We start from the raw sequence: 17,522 nt of genomic DNA on the forward strand, positions 1-17,522 counted from the left end.
CAAATGCTCTTGGTATTTTAATGGGATTTAAATCTCCTTGAAAGGAGCGTACTCTTCCGGTGGATCCCCTATTTTGTAATAGTGGAACTCGTGTGTTGCGGTGTTTGCCGCTGGAAATTTTATCCAAGAATAGAATACCTCTGTCTGCCGATATTCGTGTGCCTCTATCACGAAGACGACTGTGCCACCTTGTGTGGTCAGTCCATTTTCTATAAGTTTTGACGTTATAGTTTTTCTTATGTTGACCGGGATGATTATCGCACCCGGTTCATTAGTCCCTGTATCATCGGGACCCTGCTGAGTCGCATTTACTGCGGCTGCAGCGGTTCCGTTTTCAGTGTCTGACATTTTATTGTCAGAAATGTTTTGCAGAGCAGGTCTCCGAGGAGACAAAGATTAGGTGCACAATATTTTGGAACACTGTATCCTTCAACGTTGAATAAACCAGAGCTTTACATAGGAATCTCTTCCTACTAAGTTCGGGCGGATTTTAACCTTTCACCCACTCCAGACGTCTATTGGAGTATTTACGGTAGAAAGGGGTCTGTGTGAAAAATGCACGACTGAGTTACTCTAACGTCTTGCGTTAGTTTTATCGCCTTACCAAACGTTGGGCGCCATGTAGTGTAGTTCCTATTTTCCCTATAGGCCCTGCGCATTGGAATAACATAAACAGCAGTATAGACGTAGAAGTGCGGTCTTCCAGGTCTCTACTGACTATGCTAAACTTAATTGGGTTTGTTACCAACTAGCTCAGAGGTCACTGGAAACTTTCTTGACTGAATAGGAAGTGATCAGCTTCCCTGGTACAGACAAGAAGGGATTCAGTTTTCCAACAACCGCATAAACATGACAACTTTGCTCCTTAGAATAAGAGTCAATCTCTAGAGTCGTGTGAAACAATAGACAGTTATTTTACTCAGTCAGTTGTGCAGATTACTTTCACCAAGATGCAGAGAATAGAGAGACGGGCGTTTTCAATAAAAGGTATTATTTATTGAACAGTCTTTCTTCTCATGCAAGAGAAATGAATTGCCACAATTGCAAGACTAGTTATTATAAAAAGTGCGTACAGTAAAATGAGGATTGCGAAATAATACTCTAAAAGCATTGATATGGTTTCTTAGCCATACAATGGTTAAAATGAATAAAATATATACATTCATATATACATTTAGCTAACGTACTCAACTGGTGCTTCTAACTACGCCTACCCCAGTGTACCTGACCTAAGCCTAATACTTGGGAGGGAGTAAGTAAGTAGCGGTTTTAGTTAAGTTGGTTTTGCCAAGGTTTGCTTCAAGAATTCTCTTTAAGGGTTTAGTCAACACCATACCTCTGAAATAGAATGTTGGAGGTCTTGTATCTCCTTCCAGGACTCGATATCCCAGTCACTCGCAAGAGTAGGCTGGAAACGCCGGAGCTGGATTTTCTCGGCAAGAGAAAAGACAGTGTCTCTCTCAGCGCGTCAAGGAGGAGGAGGGGCAGCGTCCGTGGGCAGCTTGCATCTGCTGGGATTTGCAAGGGACAGCTGTTCTGCTCCTGTATTCACCACACCATCGCTATCATCGATGTCGTCACGGCAGCGTTTGCTTAAGGCAACGTTGGTAATTTTTATTCCTGAAAGGTGCCTTGTTTGACATAAGACGTCATTAAAGATGTCACTAGGAAGTGATCGTCTCTCAGTGCTCATTAGAGTTCTATTACTAATCAAAACATAGCAAGCGGGGTTTTCCCAGGTTGCTGAGTTTTATCTTGTTGAAGAACTCGGAGTGTAATCTAGGAATCTAAGATAGTGGCTTCTGCTGTGTCATCTGCTCTAATGAGCTGCAGAGGAAGAGATTCTGAAATGTGGCTCTGATCGTGTTAGGCCAGAGACGAGTTTCTGAAATATTGCTCTTGATCGTTTATGCCATTATAGGGGTATGAATGGATTATAGCCGTATAGGGGCATAAGGTTACAGTATCGATCGGGTCCTAGATTAGAACACGACAATTCACCTGACTGTGCAATCGCCAAGGGTAAGGGGGTATTTCTTTTTTTATCTTTCATAATGCAGTGTTCGAGATAAAACATTTTTTTGCAGGTAACGATGGATGTCTTCTATCTATTATCTTGTTCAGTGGTGGTAGGAGGATGGTGAGGTATATGGGGGTTTACATTTCTACATTGCTCAAGGACAGAGGGATATATTTTGCACCACCCCTGTGTTGCTGAAGAACAGGGATGGGTTCTGTCTTCCTCGTCTGGCCCAGGGGCAGCGGGGATATATTAGTAATATGTGTGTGACATTACATTCTTAGTGAGACAATTCCAAATAGGTTTCATCCTCCTGCAAATACCCCAGGTCATGGACCATCTCAGGCCCCCTGTGGGTGCCTACTCTCTAAAATGTCCCTTCTGAAGATCCTACTGTCTCTCTTGATGACGTGGTTTTCTCTACGTTTTCTTTTTTTTTTAACAACAGATTTTATTGAATTTTCAGCATACCAGATGGGCGGAGCCCAACGAGAAAAGTACAAATGAAGTGCATAAAATAATGTCTCTTGCTACAGTGTGAAACCCCCCCTTCCCCAATAGTTTGCTGGACATCAGACCGGGAAAAACATGTAACCCCCCCACCCACCTAATGCGCACCGTACATACTTAGGAAACATTGAATGTACAAGTCAAGGAAATTCCCAGCCACGTCTCATTGACATCAAACCACTAGATAGGTAAATTATTCACCACCAATTGTTCAATGGGATCACGAGCGGCGGACTGCGGCACTGCGGCACTGGAGGCAGATCAATGCCTCTGTACGCAACCCACCAAGACCAAATCTTTCCATGCTTCTGAGGACACCTCCTCGCCTGAAATACCACAATCTCCACAGACATGCACCTGCCCAGTGCCTTTTTCCAGTTAGTGACGCTGGGTGGGCCCATGTCCTTCCAATGCTGCGCTATGTCACGCTTAGCTACGGTGAGGCCAAAAATAAGAGGTGTCTCTTGTACCAGTTCCCCCCAATGTCTAACGTACTATGTAAGAGCGCCAATCTGGGGTCCAACAGAATATTTCACGCCAGGACACGACCTAAGCAAGAGAACACGCTGGACCAGAATCGCTGCATCGCCCCACATGGTATGTAAAAATGACCCCTGGTCTGCACTGCAGCGGAGACAGACCGGGGACTGGATTGCCCCCATTTTCGAAAGTCGAAGACGAGTGTAATATACCCTGTGGAGGTATTTAAATTGGATTAGTCTATATCTGGTAGATACAGCGGCATACCGGGGGCTAGCCAACGCCTCGGCCCAATCGTCATCCATGAGGGTCGGCAGATCCGCGGCCCACGCCTCCCGGGTTTTTGTGGATAGTGGTCTTGGAATGTGTATTGAACATCTGGTAAATTTGCTGAATTTTGTGAGCTCCAAGATCCTCCATCAGTAGGCGGCCCTCCAGCAAGTTGAACTCTGGTAAAGACTCTAACTGCCGAGTCAGGGGGGTCAAGGCATGACGGAGCTGCAGATAGCGATGAAACTGTGATTTCTGAAGGTCGAAATCAGACTGCAGCCTTTGAAAGGATTTAAGAGTGGTCCCCTGCATGATGTCCCCAAGCATAGATATACAGATGAGGTCCCACCTGCGGAATCCCGCGAGCGCCGAAACCGGCTGTAAAGGAGTACCCTGCCAGAGGGGAGTGGCGCCCATCAGCTTACCCCACCAGCCCATGGACCCAACCACCCATCTCCATGTCTGGATGACTATCTGGCAAGCCGGAGGAAGCACATCCAGTGAAGTGCTGCTACATAAGAAATGGAGTAAAGGTGTACCTGCCATGGCAATCAGTTTCACGATGTAGACCGGGTCCGTCTGGGATTCGTACCACCACTCAATCAATAGGAGGTGCGAGGCAGAGTAGTACGTGCGAATGTCTGTAGCCGCGATACCACCGCAATATGTGGACTGTGTACGTGTTGAGAGCGCCACACAAACCACACCTTTCTCTACGTTTTCTGATGGTGTGCTATTATTTTGTACTTTTTCCCCTTTAACTTGTGCCCTCAGAATTTATGTCCTGTTTCCATCAATTTAACTTAGAATTTGTTTATAACTTATTCAATAGGGGAGAGGATGTAGCCTTATTGCTAGAGCGGTCGACCTCGAAGCTCGAAGCTGTGTGTTCTATTCGTGGCAATGACGCTCAACATCCTGTGATTCTGGGCAAATCACTCAATCTCACAGTGCCTAACAAAAATAAATAGGTCCATCTGTGATGCAACAGGTGCTCATGTAAAGCGCTCTGATACCTGCGGGTCTAGTTCAAGCAATATAAAACTCTATAAAAAAAATATATATATATTTATACAATGCAGCCAACAAACCCCTAAAAATAACACCTACCATGTGAGATATTTTAGCCATCATTACCACCATAATCATAATCCTTAAAACCCAGTTTCCCTCCAGAAAGGGGAGGAGATCTATGGAATACCTGCCTCCTTGTGCTTAGTGAGGAGGACCCTAAATAACAAACCTCAAATGTCTAATTATGCTCTTAATGAAATAGGAAGACACCAAATCAATCGATCTAATTATAGACTTACATTTTAGAAAATAAGTTTCATGTTTCTGTTCTCCTGAACCAATGATCTTCGAGCCAGGACCAAAAAGTGTCTGAAAAGTTGGCAATCCAGTTCACGCAGAGTCCATCGTGCGTGCTAGGTGGGCTTCAAACCGCTGTACATAGCAGAGTTTGCTTCATCAGGTCCCCCTCGAGGTAGGTCAAATCACAGTATTTTATCACATTACGGATGGAGGAAACACAAGGATCTTCTAACTCAGTTGTTGATGTAAAGACTGTGCATTAAACAATCTAATCAGGATATTTCACAAAAAATATGAATGTGGGAACGTTACACATAATAAACCTTAGTGGATACTGTTTGCATATCTGGTACATTTTGTGGCACGGCTATGGTTGTACCACTTTATTTCAATATTAGAACATTTTCATTCAACTAGTAGTTGTGCCAGACGTGTGGAGGAGTGTGGCTCAATGGTTAGAGCGGCAGACCCTGATGCAGAGGTCTGGCCCGGGACCAGGGTTCAATTCCCCGCCTCGGCGGGTCTTGGGCTCAATTTCCTTGGACCTGACAATTCTCGCCTCAGCGCCTATTCCAATCATGGAGTCCCACTCTGCAACTCTGGGCAATAGCTTGCTTAATCTCCACAACGGCCCCAACAGCGCTGGGATGCCTGGCTTCACCCTGGGGGTGCCCAGGAGTGGACACTTTACAGGGAAAGCCAGGAAGGGTTCCACAGTGGTATGAGTAATAGCGCCAGGAAACCGCTTACATTTAAGACTCTAGTCAATAATATACAGTGCGTGACACCATTTGGTTCAAACCACATAGTGGCATCAAGATAATTGTAAATTGAAAAAAATGTAAATTGATACTTGTATAGCACACTACTCACCCGCAAGGGTCTCAAGGCGCTTGTACGAATACCGCTGTGGAACCCATCCTGGCTTTCCCTGTGAGGCGTCCACTCCTGGGCACCCCCAAGGTGGAGGCCAGGCATCCTTAGCGTTGTGGGGGCCGTTGTGGAGATTAAGCAAGCTATTGCCCAGAGTTGCAGAGTGGGACCCATGATTAGAATAGGCACTGAGGCGAGAATTATCAGGTCCGTGGAATTTTGAGCCCAAGACCCGCCGAGGCGGAGAATTGAATCCTGGTCCCGGGCTAGACCTCTGCATCAGGGTCTGCCGCTCTAACCATTGAGCCACACTTCTCCACTAGTCATTATTTTTAAAGCTTAAAACTAAAGATAATAAGAGAAAATTACAGGAAAGTTGTAGTGCCTGTCTCTGCTTGTGCTGTCTCATATGAGTGTTGAATACAGCCATATCTCGAAATGGTCATTCACTGGCCTCCTGAAGGATGCTTGTATGGAGTTTGAACACGTCTTGCACTATCAATCAAACCTCTACAGCAAAGATGTTGGATCACTGCACACAGCATCCTTCAGAGTAGGGACCTGATTCATAATGTTGTTATTACATCTATGGCTAGACCAATAACTGACTCGGTAAGGTACAAAAGGTCTCACATGTGGCTTCCTCTGGCAGCTGCCCCCCCTGATAAACCCTTGTTGTTTAGGCAGCTGGGATAATAAGGATTATTTTATACAGGAGAGAGATAATGCTAATACTGGACTTTGTAGCACATACAAAAAGCTCGGAGAGACAGACCTGTGGTTAGCAAATTTATTATAACCCAGCACTGATTATTTAAGTTGTCAAAAGGTCACGTACAATACTGCATTGACAGCCCAAAGAAATACCTGAAAAAATCACACACTCTGCAAAGGGACAGCTCACGAGCAGCAATGTCAATCTTAGATTTCATTTCAACGTAATCATTCGATTGTAAGACACTTAATACGCGTATACTGTCATAACACCTATCTGACACATGTATACATTGATTTTAAAAATAAATATTACCAGGTATTGTTAAGCTGGTCCCTGATAATTGTTAATCAACACTTGGCAATGCAGTAATACCTCCTTTTGTGTGAAAAGATTAAATTGACCTCAGTAAGGCTTTGAAGTTCATGTTTTTCCACCTCGAATTTTCTCCCAGGGTATTTCATTTTGGATAACACTGTTCAAGAAATGATCTTCTAGACTACCATCCATACCCCAGCCATAGTCAGCATTTTGTTTCACATGCGTTTGTAAAGATGATGCACACTTGCTTGTCTGCAATCAAATTAAAGGGGACATGGGAGTTTCCATGCAGTCACACACAAGAGAGATAAACAAAGCATGGAAGCCATGATGGGTTGACCATGATCAGGTTCAATAAGGTGTCCTGGCAGGAATCAAGATAGCCCAGACTATATCATGGAAACAAGAGAGATATGTCTCTTTGGATATGGGTTCTTTGATCCTTAAATTAAACCCGGCTAACACTGATTGAATTAGTACATTCATTTTAGTTAGCTCAATAATGGACTGTGGCTGCCAACAAGTCACTGAAACACAAACAGGATTTGGATCACATTCAACCTGATCCAAATTTCAGCTCACAGGTGAATGTCTTTTGAGGCCTACGGCGTGCGATGTAGCCTGAGGTACACCTCTTTGGGTGGTAGGACAGTACTAAGGGGCAAGCAGTGTTTGTTTGATTAGACCAGGTCCTTCATTCACCAGGAGGGAGAAACAAGATCCTGTAGACACTTCATGTGACCGATGGAGTAAACATTACAACACAAATACGACTTCAGAAGAGTTGAGGTTCATTCATTGGTAAATACTGGTGCACAGATGTAACGCGTCAGATATAAACAAATCCCCAAGGGGAGAGCAAGACAGAAAGAAGTAGGTAACACAGTGGTGTAAGGTACAATGGCTTATACAAGAGGAGCATCTCACGACGGTGCCTGGGGTAGTCGTGTAGACATGTTACATGTAATATGTATGCAATCGTGGTTCATCTGGGATCAGAGGGCATCACAACCCCCAATTTTCAAAAAGCAGTCTGAATAAATTAAAAATAAAATGATTCATGGGTGCGGTGATGATGGTAAGCAACAGCGGGTTAGGCAAAACCTACATGCCAACAATTGTTCTGAAACAAATAGTTTTAATCGTTCTCTAAGACTCTTTGCTGTTTAAGTGCACATGTGGTCATGATGCAGACGAAGGGGAGGAGGAACAGTGCATAGAAATCGCATTTATTTTTGTTTTTGATCCAATGTTTCATAGTGGTAATTATCTTCACATGGATAACACTGTGTTCTTAGCATCTCAATAAGCCATTGTGGAGTTCAAATCTTGTAAACTTCAGCGAAGGAACAACATTTCTTAGAAGTCCTTGGGCATTTCTTGTTAATTTGGTGATTCAGCAAGCTTCATTTGCTGGAAGAGAGAAAGAAGAAACTTTAAAAAACCATACTGCGAAATTTCAGGTAGTGCAAAATAAATCAAGAATATATGAAATTTTGCAAACCAATTGAATTCGAATTTTCAAATAAACACACAGAGCAATCAAAATAAAGTTATGAGTATAGCTTTGTTGATACGATGTTATAACTATATGAATGCTGTAAGTGTAGAATACACCAGCACAACACATCAAGTAGAAATGTATTACCAAATCCTAGTATTGTGAAGGCACTAACACACCACATCAAGCAAAAATGTATTACCAAATCCAAGCAACATATAGATACCGGCACACCACATCAAGTAACAAGCATTTGCAATGCAATAGGTCTCGCATTAGGAAAGTGTGAGCTATTGGTATTGTAAATGACATTTTTTTAATATGTGTTGGCCTTGAAAATATATAAATTAATAGCATTATTATTCACAAAGCCAATAACTTACACTTTCCTAATGCGAGTCTAATTGGCTATGGCAATGCTTGTTGGTAGCAAGCAAGGACAGTGCTGTTGTGGTGCTGAGTGATGATGTGGTTGGGCTGAGTGATGTGGTGGTGTATTCGAGTGATGTGGTGGTGTCCAAGAGTGATGTGGTGGTGTCCCAGAGTGATGTGGTGGTGTCCCAGAGTGATGTGGTGGTGTCCCTGAGTGATGTGGTGGTGTCCCTGAGTGATGTGGTGTAGCTCCTGAGTGGTGCCCCTGAGTGATGTGGTGGTGTCCCCGAGTGATGTGGTGGTGTCCCCGAGTGATGTGGTGGTGTCCCCGAGTGATGTGGTGGTGTCCCCGAGTGATGTGGTGGTGTCCCTGAGTGATGTGGTGATGTCCCTGAGTGATGTGATGGTGTTCCTGAGTGATGTGGTGGTATTCCTGAGTGATGTGGTGGTACCCCTGAGTGATGTGGTGGTGTCCCTGAGTGCTGTGGTGGTGTTCCTGAGTGATGTGGTGTGTGAGGGTGAGGGTGTGTCGGGGTGTGAGGGGGTGTGAGGGGGTGAGGGTGAGTGAGGGTGAGAAGGTTGTGAAGGTGAGGGGAGTGAGGTTGTGAGGGTGAGTGAGGGTGAGTGAGGGTGGGTGAAGGTGTGAGGGTGAGTGAGGGTGGGTGAGGGGGTGTGAGGGTGACGGTGACGGGGGTGAGGGTGATGGGGTGAGGGTGTGTGAGGGTGTGAGAGTGTGGGGGTGTGAGGGGGTGAGGGGGGTGAGTGACGGTGAGTGAGGGAGTGTGAGGGTGTGATGATGAGTGAGGGTGGGTGAGAGAGTGTGAGGGTGAGGAGGGGTGAGGGTCCAAAGTAAATGGTGGCAGGGCAGACATCATAAGACAGAGAGAAGAGACTGCATGATGACTGCATTGGTCAGTTTCAGAATCAGGAGGGGCAGAGTCAGCACAGTCTGCGATGGATCAACGTGTCTAGAGGTAAAGCATAGCGGATGTAGCATTGCAGTTAGCAAGTTGAGTGTTTTCAAGCTGAGTGTCCCTAGAGAGATGGCAACACTGCAACAGCATTTGAGGAGCAAGGCTACTGTAAACAAGCACGGTAGGCTTTCACTTTCGTCCAGAAACAAGCTCTTGGCATTGCTGTGGGGGTGTGGGGGCGGGGGGCGAGGGGGGGGAGAGCGGGAGTGCATTTCTTTGAAGTGGGATGCGGGGGCAGGGGAGCGGCAGCCTTTGAAGTCTGATGCCGAGGCACAGACAAATGGTGGTGCGCGATGTGCACGCCGGGGGAGCGGCAGCCTTTGAAGACTGATGCCGAGGCACAGATAAATGGTGGTGTGTTATGTGGCTGGAGATGGTGTGCACGCGCATAGATCACATGAACTGTATGCGATCTGCAGCTGTTCTGGTAGACTTTTCTTTTCCGCTTACTATAATCTTGCCGGAGCAATGCACAAGCGCATTGGCTCAGGAGTGACCTAAAAATGTTTTACCAAATCCGAGCAACATGAAGACACCGGCACACCACATCAAGTAGAAATGTTTTACCCAATCCAATCAACATGAAGACACCGGCACAACATATCAAGTAGAAATGTATTACCCAATCCAAGCAACATAAAGACACAGTCACACCATATATCAAGTTGAAATGTATCACCAAATCCAAGCAACATGAAGACACCGGCACACCACATCAAGTAAAACTGTATTACCAAATCCAAGCAACATGAAGACACCGGCACACCACAACAAGTAAAAATGTATTACCAAATCCAAGCAACATGAAGACACCGGCACATCACATCAAGTAGAAATGTATTACCAAATCCAAGCAACATGAAGACACCAGCACACCATATCAAGTAGAAATGTATTACCAAATCCAAGCAACATGAAGACACCGGCACATCACATCAAGTAGAAATGTATCATCAAATCCAAGCAACATGAAGACACGGCCACACCATATCAAGTAGAAATGTATTACCAAATCCAATCAACATGAAGACACCGGCACACCATGTCAAGTAGAAATGTATTACCAAATCCAAGAAACATGAAGACACGGCCACTCAAGTAAAAATGTATTACCAAATCTTACCAACATGAAGACACCGGCACACCACATCAAGTAGAAATGTATTACCAAATCCAAGCAACATGAAGACACCGGCACACCAAATCAAGTGGAAATGTATTACCAAATCCAAGCAACATGAAGACACCGGCACATCACATCAAGTAGAAATGTATCATCAAATCCAAGCAACATGAAGACACGGCCACACCATATCAAGTAGAAATGTATTACCAAATCCAATCAACATGAAGACACCGGCACACAATGTCAAGTAGAAATGTATTACCAAATCCAAGAAACATGAAGACACGGCCACTCAAGTAAAAATGTATTACCAAATCTTACCAACATGAAGACACCGGCACACCACATCAAGTAGAAATGTATTACCAAATCCAAGCAACATGAAGACACCGGCACACCAAATCAAGTAGAAATGTATTACCAAATCCAAGCAACATGAAGACACCGGCACACCACATCAAGTAGAAATGTATTACCAAATCCAATCAACATGAAGACACTAGCACACCATATCAAGTAGAAATGTATTACCAAATCCAAGCAACATGAAGACACCGGCACAACACATCAACTAGAAATGTATCACCAACTCCAAGCAACATGAAGACACCGGCACAACACATCAAGTAGAAATTTATTACCAAATCCAATCAACATGAAGACACCGGCACACCATATCAAGTAGAAATGTATTACCAAATCCAAGCAACATGAAGACACCGGCACACCACATCAAGTAGAAACGTAATACCAAATCCAAGCAACATGAAGACACCGGCACACCACATCAAGTAGAAATGTATTACCAAAGTCTACTAACATGAAGACAGAGACGCAACACAATAAAGTACAAATGTATTACCAAATCCAAGCAACATGAAGTCACCGGCCCAGCACATCAAGTAGAAATGTATTACCAAAGTCTACTAACGTGAAGACACAGACACAAGTAGAACTGCATTACCAAATTCTAGCATTGTGAAGACACTGGCACAACACATTCAACAGAACAAAACTCCTAATACAGGTTGTGGCCGTGCCACCCTTCAAAAACTCAACACCATGTAGTCTAACATATTGCTGGTAGGTTTATGAATCTTAGATCCTCTCCTCTCTGTCCACTAATGATTTTTGACAGCTGTACTGGCCGGTCCTCCTCTGCTCAGACCTGGATCTCTTCTCACTCTCTCCAAATTAACCCTGCTAAAACCGACATTCTGTTTTTCCCTGCTTCTACCATTCAAAACTGTCTTGCGAACATCTCTACTCGCAATCTCGACCTGATCTTTCATCTTCTCAATTTCCTACTGTTTTTCTGTCTCTAATGTTGCCCAGGCCTGACAGTTTTCACATCTACAACATTTACAAAATGTTCTAATTCCTGCGATTCCATTCTACTAAGTTCCTCATCTTCTGTTGAGTACTGCTCTTCTGACTATATTGAACTCCGCCTCCTCTCTGGCAGCTCTGCGGTCAATTTTTACCTCTTCTATCTGCCTTCTCCTTTATTTATATGCAACGCTGCATATTTCTATGATAATTATAAAGAATTTTTTACATAGCACCTTATACCACACTTCTGCTGTTTTCCTTTCTTTTTTCTGTCTTCCCTTTCACGTTTTTCACTTTCTATGTATTACCTTGTAATTTAAAAAGGATCTTACTCTCCCTTATCTGTGTTTTCTTGCCTCTGTCTACTCCCCAGGATAGTTAATCTTTCAACCTCCCATTCCCTCTCGCCCTCCAGGCTCTTAGTTTCCCTTTCTCACCAATGGTTGCTAAGCACTGGCACTCTCCTCCACTTTCAGTCCACTCCCTTCCTGCTGTACACCTATTTAGCATTCAGCCATTCTCTCGCCTGCTCCATATTATTAGCTATTCTGAATTTTCTCTCATTTATAATTTGATTTTTTAATGTATCTTATTGCATCTTGTTCAACGCTTTGGCAAAAAAATGAAATGACATAGCTGGGTTTTGCTTAATGTATTTTGAAATGTTAATGCGTTTATTGCTTAAGCAATCAAGCTGTTTAGTTATGACAAAGTCAATGAAATGCCAAGCACAACATGTTCTATATGTCTGATAAAAAATGTATACAACTACCCATTAACGATACGAACAAATCAAAATATTAAAGTTTAGCCTGAGGTGGCGGGCCTGTCACCATCACTTTTTAGGTCGCGCCTAGTGGTGCAGCGCGCATGCGCTGCTTGCTTGGCGAGACATAGTGTTAATGAGGAGATTTCAGCAGGGAACTTGAAGCCCCGCCCCTCTTTTTCTTTGGCTGGCGTCACCGTTCATGCTGAACGGTGGCCTGCCATTGGAAATGAGGATTTTTTTGTTGCCGCCCTTTTCGTCCGGCCCATCCGGACAGGATCGTCTGCTTTACGGCTGTCGTGAAGCAATTGCTCATCTATAGGGGACGTGTAGTTGCGGTTTTGCTTTTTTTTCGTCTTACCTCCCTGCACTCTCCCTCCCACTGCCCGTCTCACCCTCCCCGCTCTCTCCTCCCTTGAATGATATTGCACTGCTCGCAGCCAGAGCTCTTCATGGGAGCTGGATAGAGTTACTTTAAGGCCTCTTGTTGCAGCGCATCAGGGAGGTATTTTAAAATAATCATTGCAATTTCAAGGAGCCCCATCACAGGGGGATAAAGCTAAAATGTCTGAAAATGGAACGTTTCCCCCGGCCATAGAGCCTGGCGGTTTTGTAGAGATAAACAGTTACTTCCATTCTAGCTGGGCTGCTGCCCCGTCACCGGGGCAAACGGACACCGGGTTTCCAGTGGGTCTAGTGCGGATCTCTTTACCTGAAGGCAAAGCCCGCTCTTAACGAGTGTTGACGGCCACGCTAACCACATGCGGAACTCCCGATTCCAGATACAGGCTGAACCTAGGGAGAGTGGAAAGAGTGTATTTCTGAGTCCATGGGGAGGTGGTTGCGTTGGGTGAGGTGCAGGCGTGGTCACTGAGGACTGGGAGACAACTATATTGTCTTAGCTGAGACTGCTTGGTTAGAAGTTGGCATTCCCTGCTGCTCTCTTTATTTCTGTCGTCCCTGCCCTTCTCTGCCCTGCCTCTAAAATTGCGATCTGCCCTCTTTTCCTCTCTCACCCTCTTTGGTTATTTTTCTCTTTCCTTGCCTTCTCTTTATTCCCTTTTCTCTCCCCACTCCTTTTCCCTTTTTCGTCTTTGTTGCCCCCCCCACCCGCAGTCTTTCTTTTTTCTCAACTTTCTCTTGCCATCCCCTTACTCTCTTCACCATGCTCTTCTTTTCCTCCTTCTACTATATTCATCTCTTACCTACCTCTCTCTGTGCCACACAGATCTGTGCCTCATAGAAAGGGCCCTGCTTGACACACAATTCTTCCGGTTGCATGTTGCATCACACAAAACCTTCCCCTTTCAGTGGCAAAGACTTCGGTTTTGGTCCTGAAGCAGAGGTCTTAGGGCAGGAGGGCCGGTGATGGTGATGCACTATCTCTCGTTTCAGAGCACTGCTACCAGAGTGGGAGGTACTGCACATGCAGTGTGTGGTCAGCCAGCAGTTTTGGCGTGTACTCACGGTTTTTGCCATGACAGCCCGCACCAACCTTCACTGTACAATTTATATAGTGTTTGATGTAAAGCTGACCGGGGGGTGGCGGGGGTGGCGAAGCGCTTAAATTCCCACCATAGTGCAGTGAACAGGTACCTATGTCGAAGCATGCTCCCTGCTCTATGTTCCATGAAGCCCCCAGCCAGGCACAAAGTATAAAATAATGTGAAGACCATGCACGCGTTAGGAGGCGTGCGCGCGTGTGAGTACGTGTAATTCTCAGAGGCCTGCAGCTGTCTTAACTGACGTGGTTCATGCTCAGAAAGTTGAACAATATTAAGTCTTCGCCTAGTGAGGCGCAGCACCTCTGCACTGTAGAGCCAGATGTTGATTTGTTATTTTTGTTTCACGCGCCTTGTAGAGTAGAGTCGTCTGTTTTTGCCTCTGTGAGTAAGAACTATTGTATTCCTCACACAGGAGCCCCTTTGTGCTGCTCTTATGCTGTACAAGCTCTCAGCAGGCTTTTGCATATGTGAGGCTTTCACAGATGTCTGGTGCAGGTGCTCATGCGTGCTCCAAGCAGACAGAGCTGGGCATTGTACCGCTCTGCGCCGACGCTAACTGAGCTGCACATGTCCGTAAACCATCTAAAAAATGCCAGGCCAAGTGTTAGCAGGGAGCATACTATATGTGACCACTCCGTCTAGCACACACGCTGGGCTGCCTCAATCAGTTGGGCAGGCCGCAAAATATGCACAACAATGGAGAAAAGGCAGGGTCGAGACGATGTCTGCTTTCAGGTGAAGTTGCTGCCCGTTCAGTACTCTGAGGTGCTTTCATCTGCGCCAGTCAGGGTGTTTGCTCTTTGACCTGATATATCTAAAGCGCCCTTTCTGTTGTTATGGATGCTGAGGTTAGTTGCATTTTTTAAGCTATTAGTATTGTAAATAACAATGCCTTGTATTTGTTTTAAAACCCCAAAATATAAATAGAAGGTATTGTCATTTACAATGCCAATAGCTCGAAATCGTGTGAATGCGAGACCTATTGCATTGTAAATGCTGTTTATTTATTCCCTGTTTGGGGTTTGTGAATCATGATGCTGTTATCACACAACGGCCAAAGAGAAAACACTCACTCATACCAGCCCCAGGCCGATACCCTGCACATGGGATGTGGAGGCGTTAGGAGCTGGTGTTATCGTACTGGCAGGGCAAAAGACTACATTAGTGCACCCTAAACAAGAATTGAGGTTTAGTGCTGTCTTGGTGTGTATGTGAGAATATACCAAAGCTAAGCATGATCATTCCCAGCAGGCACACCAAAAGATCTTGGCAAACACCAGAAGTAAAAAACATAGAACAACGTAGAACCGTCTGCTTTCCGTATGGTCATGTTGGTAGTTAGGTCACTGAAATGAAATGAAATCCAGTATTTGTAAAGGGAACAATTGCCCAGCGGTGTCAAGGCGCTAGGAGCCGTCGGGAAGATTAAGCAAGCTATTGCCAAGAGTCACAAGGTGTTGGGCTAACCTGCAGCTGACGATCGAACTGTGGCCTGGAGTCAGGCACCCCTTTAGACCTAGTAGGGAAAGGCCATACCAAACCTACCAAGTGAAACAGTGTTAGGGTATTATTTCACTGAGAGGGCCCCCTAACCCCAATGTGTAGGGTGTTCTACTTTTATGTATTAGCACCCTGTCCTGTGGGCTTACAAGGCCCACTTTCAGTAGTGACTTATCAATATATAAAAATAGGCTTTTTCTACATAGCAAAGCGATTTTTCCCTGCCACGTGTCACTGCAGAGCATTTCAAATGCAACCCAGCCAAAGCACAGTGGTGCTCCTGGAAAACATAGATTTTTGTCCAAGATGTAGCTGGTGTAACTATACACTGGCGCCCACATATGATATTTAAATTTCCATGCCATAGGAACACTTAAGGCACAATTTACAATGGACATGAAATGAAGTGAAATAGGCCAAATAGGATGATCCAATGTACAGCACATGTTTTAGAGGGGACGCTCAAGCACTTTACTACTGTCTAGCAGTTGTAAATTGCACAGAGTTCTAAAGCCAGTAAAAATAGGATCCAGAAAAATAAAGATGACAATCTGCGGTGACCAAGCAGAAAAGGCAGATTTGCTACATCTAAATTTCATTCTGGGTGCATAAGTAACCCACACGCTCTATGTTGCCTTCGAGAATGTGACAGGTGGCTATACTACAAATGTTTGCAATGGAAAAGTGGAAGAAAAGTGCAATGCTTGTAGATGTCCAAGGCTTGATATCACAGTTTCCTACTCAATCAAGTGAAGCAACGCCGTGTACATGGTGCAAAACTATAGGTTTTAGTTTGGAATCCTCCAAAGCAGAATGGTGGAGAGTTGACATATGCCAATGTATTACCCTCGGTGGGATGAATAAAGAAATTCATAGTGCAACGGGGTGCATAAGAGTTAATTCATACAAACAATAGGGTCAATTCACAAAGACATTTGGCAAATGTTGTAAATGTCCTAAACGTAGGCTGCCTTCTATGTCCTGAAAGGAATTCCTACTTAACAACTTTCACTAAAATCCAGAGAATCTATACCTAAATAGTCACAAAGGTCAAAGATATCCAGGCATTTGTCTAACCCTAAGAGTCAGATTCTGCCGGCTGAAAATTGTAGGAAAGCTAGGCTTTTTGCAGATGTGCTCTTGCGGAATAGGGTGCTGGGAGAAAGACACCCCTGTCAGAGAACCTTAAGCCTGCAGGGGATACACTGGAGCAATTCCGTAACCCTAGATTCAGAACAAACCTAAATACTGGTATTTCAAAATTAACAAATAATTATTATAGGCTATTCTAATAATCAGTCAGTCAAGAAACTTTATTTTGCACGAATTAAAATGCATAAAAGTACAATAAATACATAAAACATTTCTAAAATTAAACAGAACATATTTAATAAAAAATCTGGTTAGCAAAATTCACTGGGATCACAAGAATGTGCAATGAATAAACAATGCCCTAAGCAAGCAGCCTATTACAGTCAAAAATATCATCCATCTATATGCAATCTCTTACGGATTCAGATCTGATTAAATAGTATAAACGGACGGCTAAGCCCCGTGTTCTCTAGTCAGTTAAAATTGTCCGCCATCCCATTATAGTAGGTTGTTTGCAAGACTGCCAGGGCTTAAAAATACTTATCCTAGTGAGAATCATCATGACTATAACAATGGTCAGCGTTTAACCCTTTCGTTGCGGCCGCGCAGGTCCGTTGGCCGACGCGGCCCCGCCCACTCATCAGAACACCTGCACCACGGCGGAATTGCTGCCACGATTCAGGTGTTAATAACTGCCCATAGAAAATGAGCAATTGTGCAACAGACATAAACATTGACTAGTTACAGTAAAAGACAGAGCTGGCAGACACTTTCTAAACCCATATTTGCGTAAAAAGGGAACAATATTATTCTTTTTTTTCCCTCTAAGGTATATAAAGAGCAAAAGAATA

General features: G+C 44.4%; 1 protein-coding gene across 1 annotated transcript in view; it reads right to left on the minus strand.

The window, feature by feature from the left end:
* Positions 1–6,243: 6,243 nt before the first annotated feature.
* Positions 6,244–17,522, minus strand: part of ANO10 (anoctamin 10) — a 757,832-nt gene continuing 746,553 nt past the window's right edge. The window contains exon 13 of the mRNA XM_086951544.1: positions 6,244–7,916. Within this exon, the coding sequence (XP_086807670.1) occupies positions 7,887–7,916 (30 nt within the window). The 3' untranslated portion in view covers positions 6,244–7,886. The remainder of the gene's footprint in view (positions 7,917–17,522) is intronic.

The sequence above is a fragment of the Lissotriton vulgaris genome, unplaced genomic scaffold (assembly GCF_964263255.1).
Source record: "Lissotriton vulgaris unplaced genomic scaffold, aLisVul1.2 SCAFFOLD_310, whole genome shotgun sequence".
Taxonomy (NCBI): Eukaryota; Metazoa; Chordata; class Amphibia; order Caudata; family Salamandridae; genus Lissotriton; species Lissotriton vulgaris.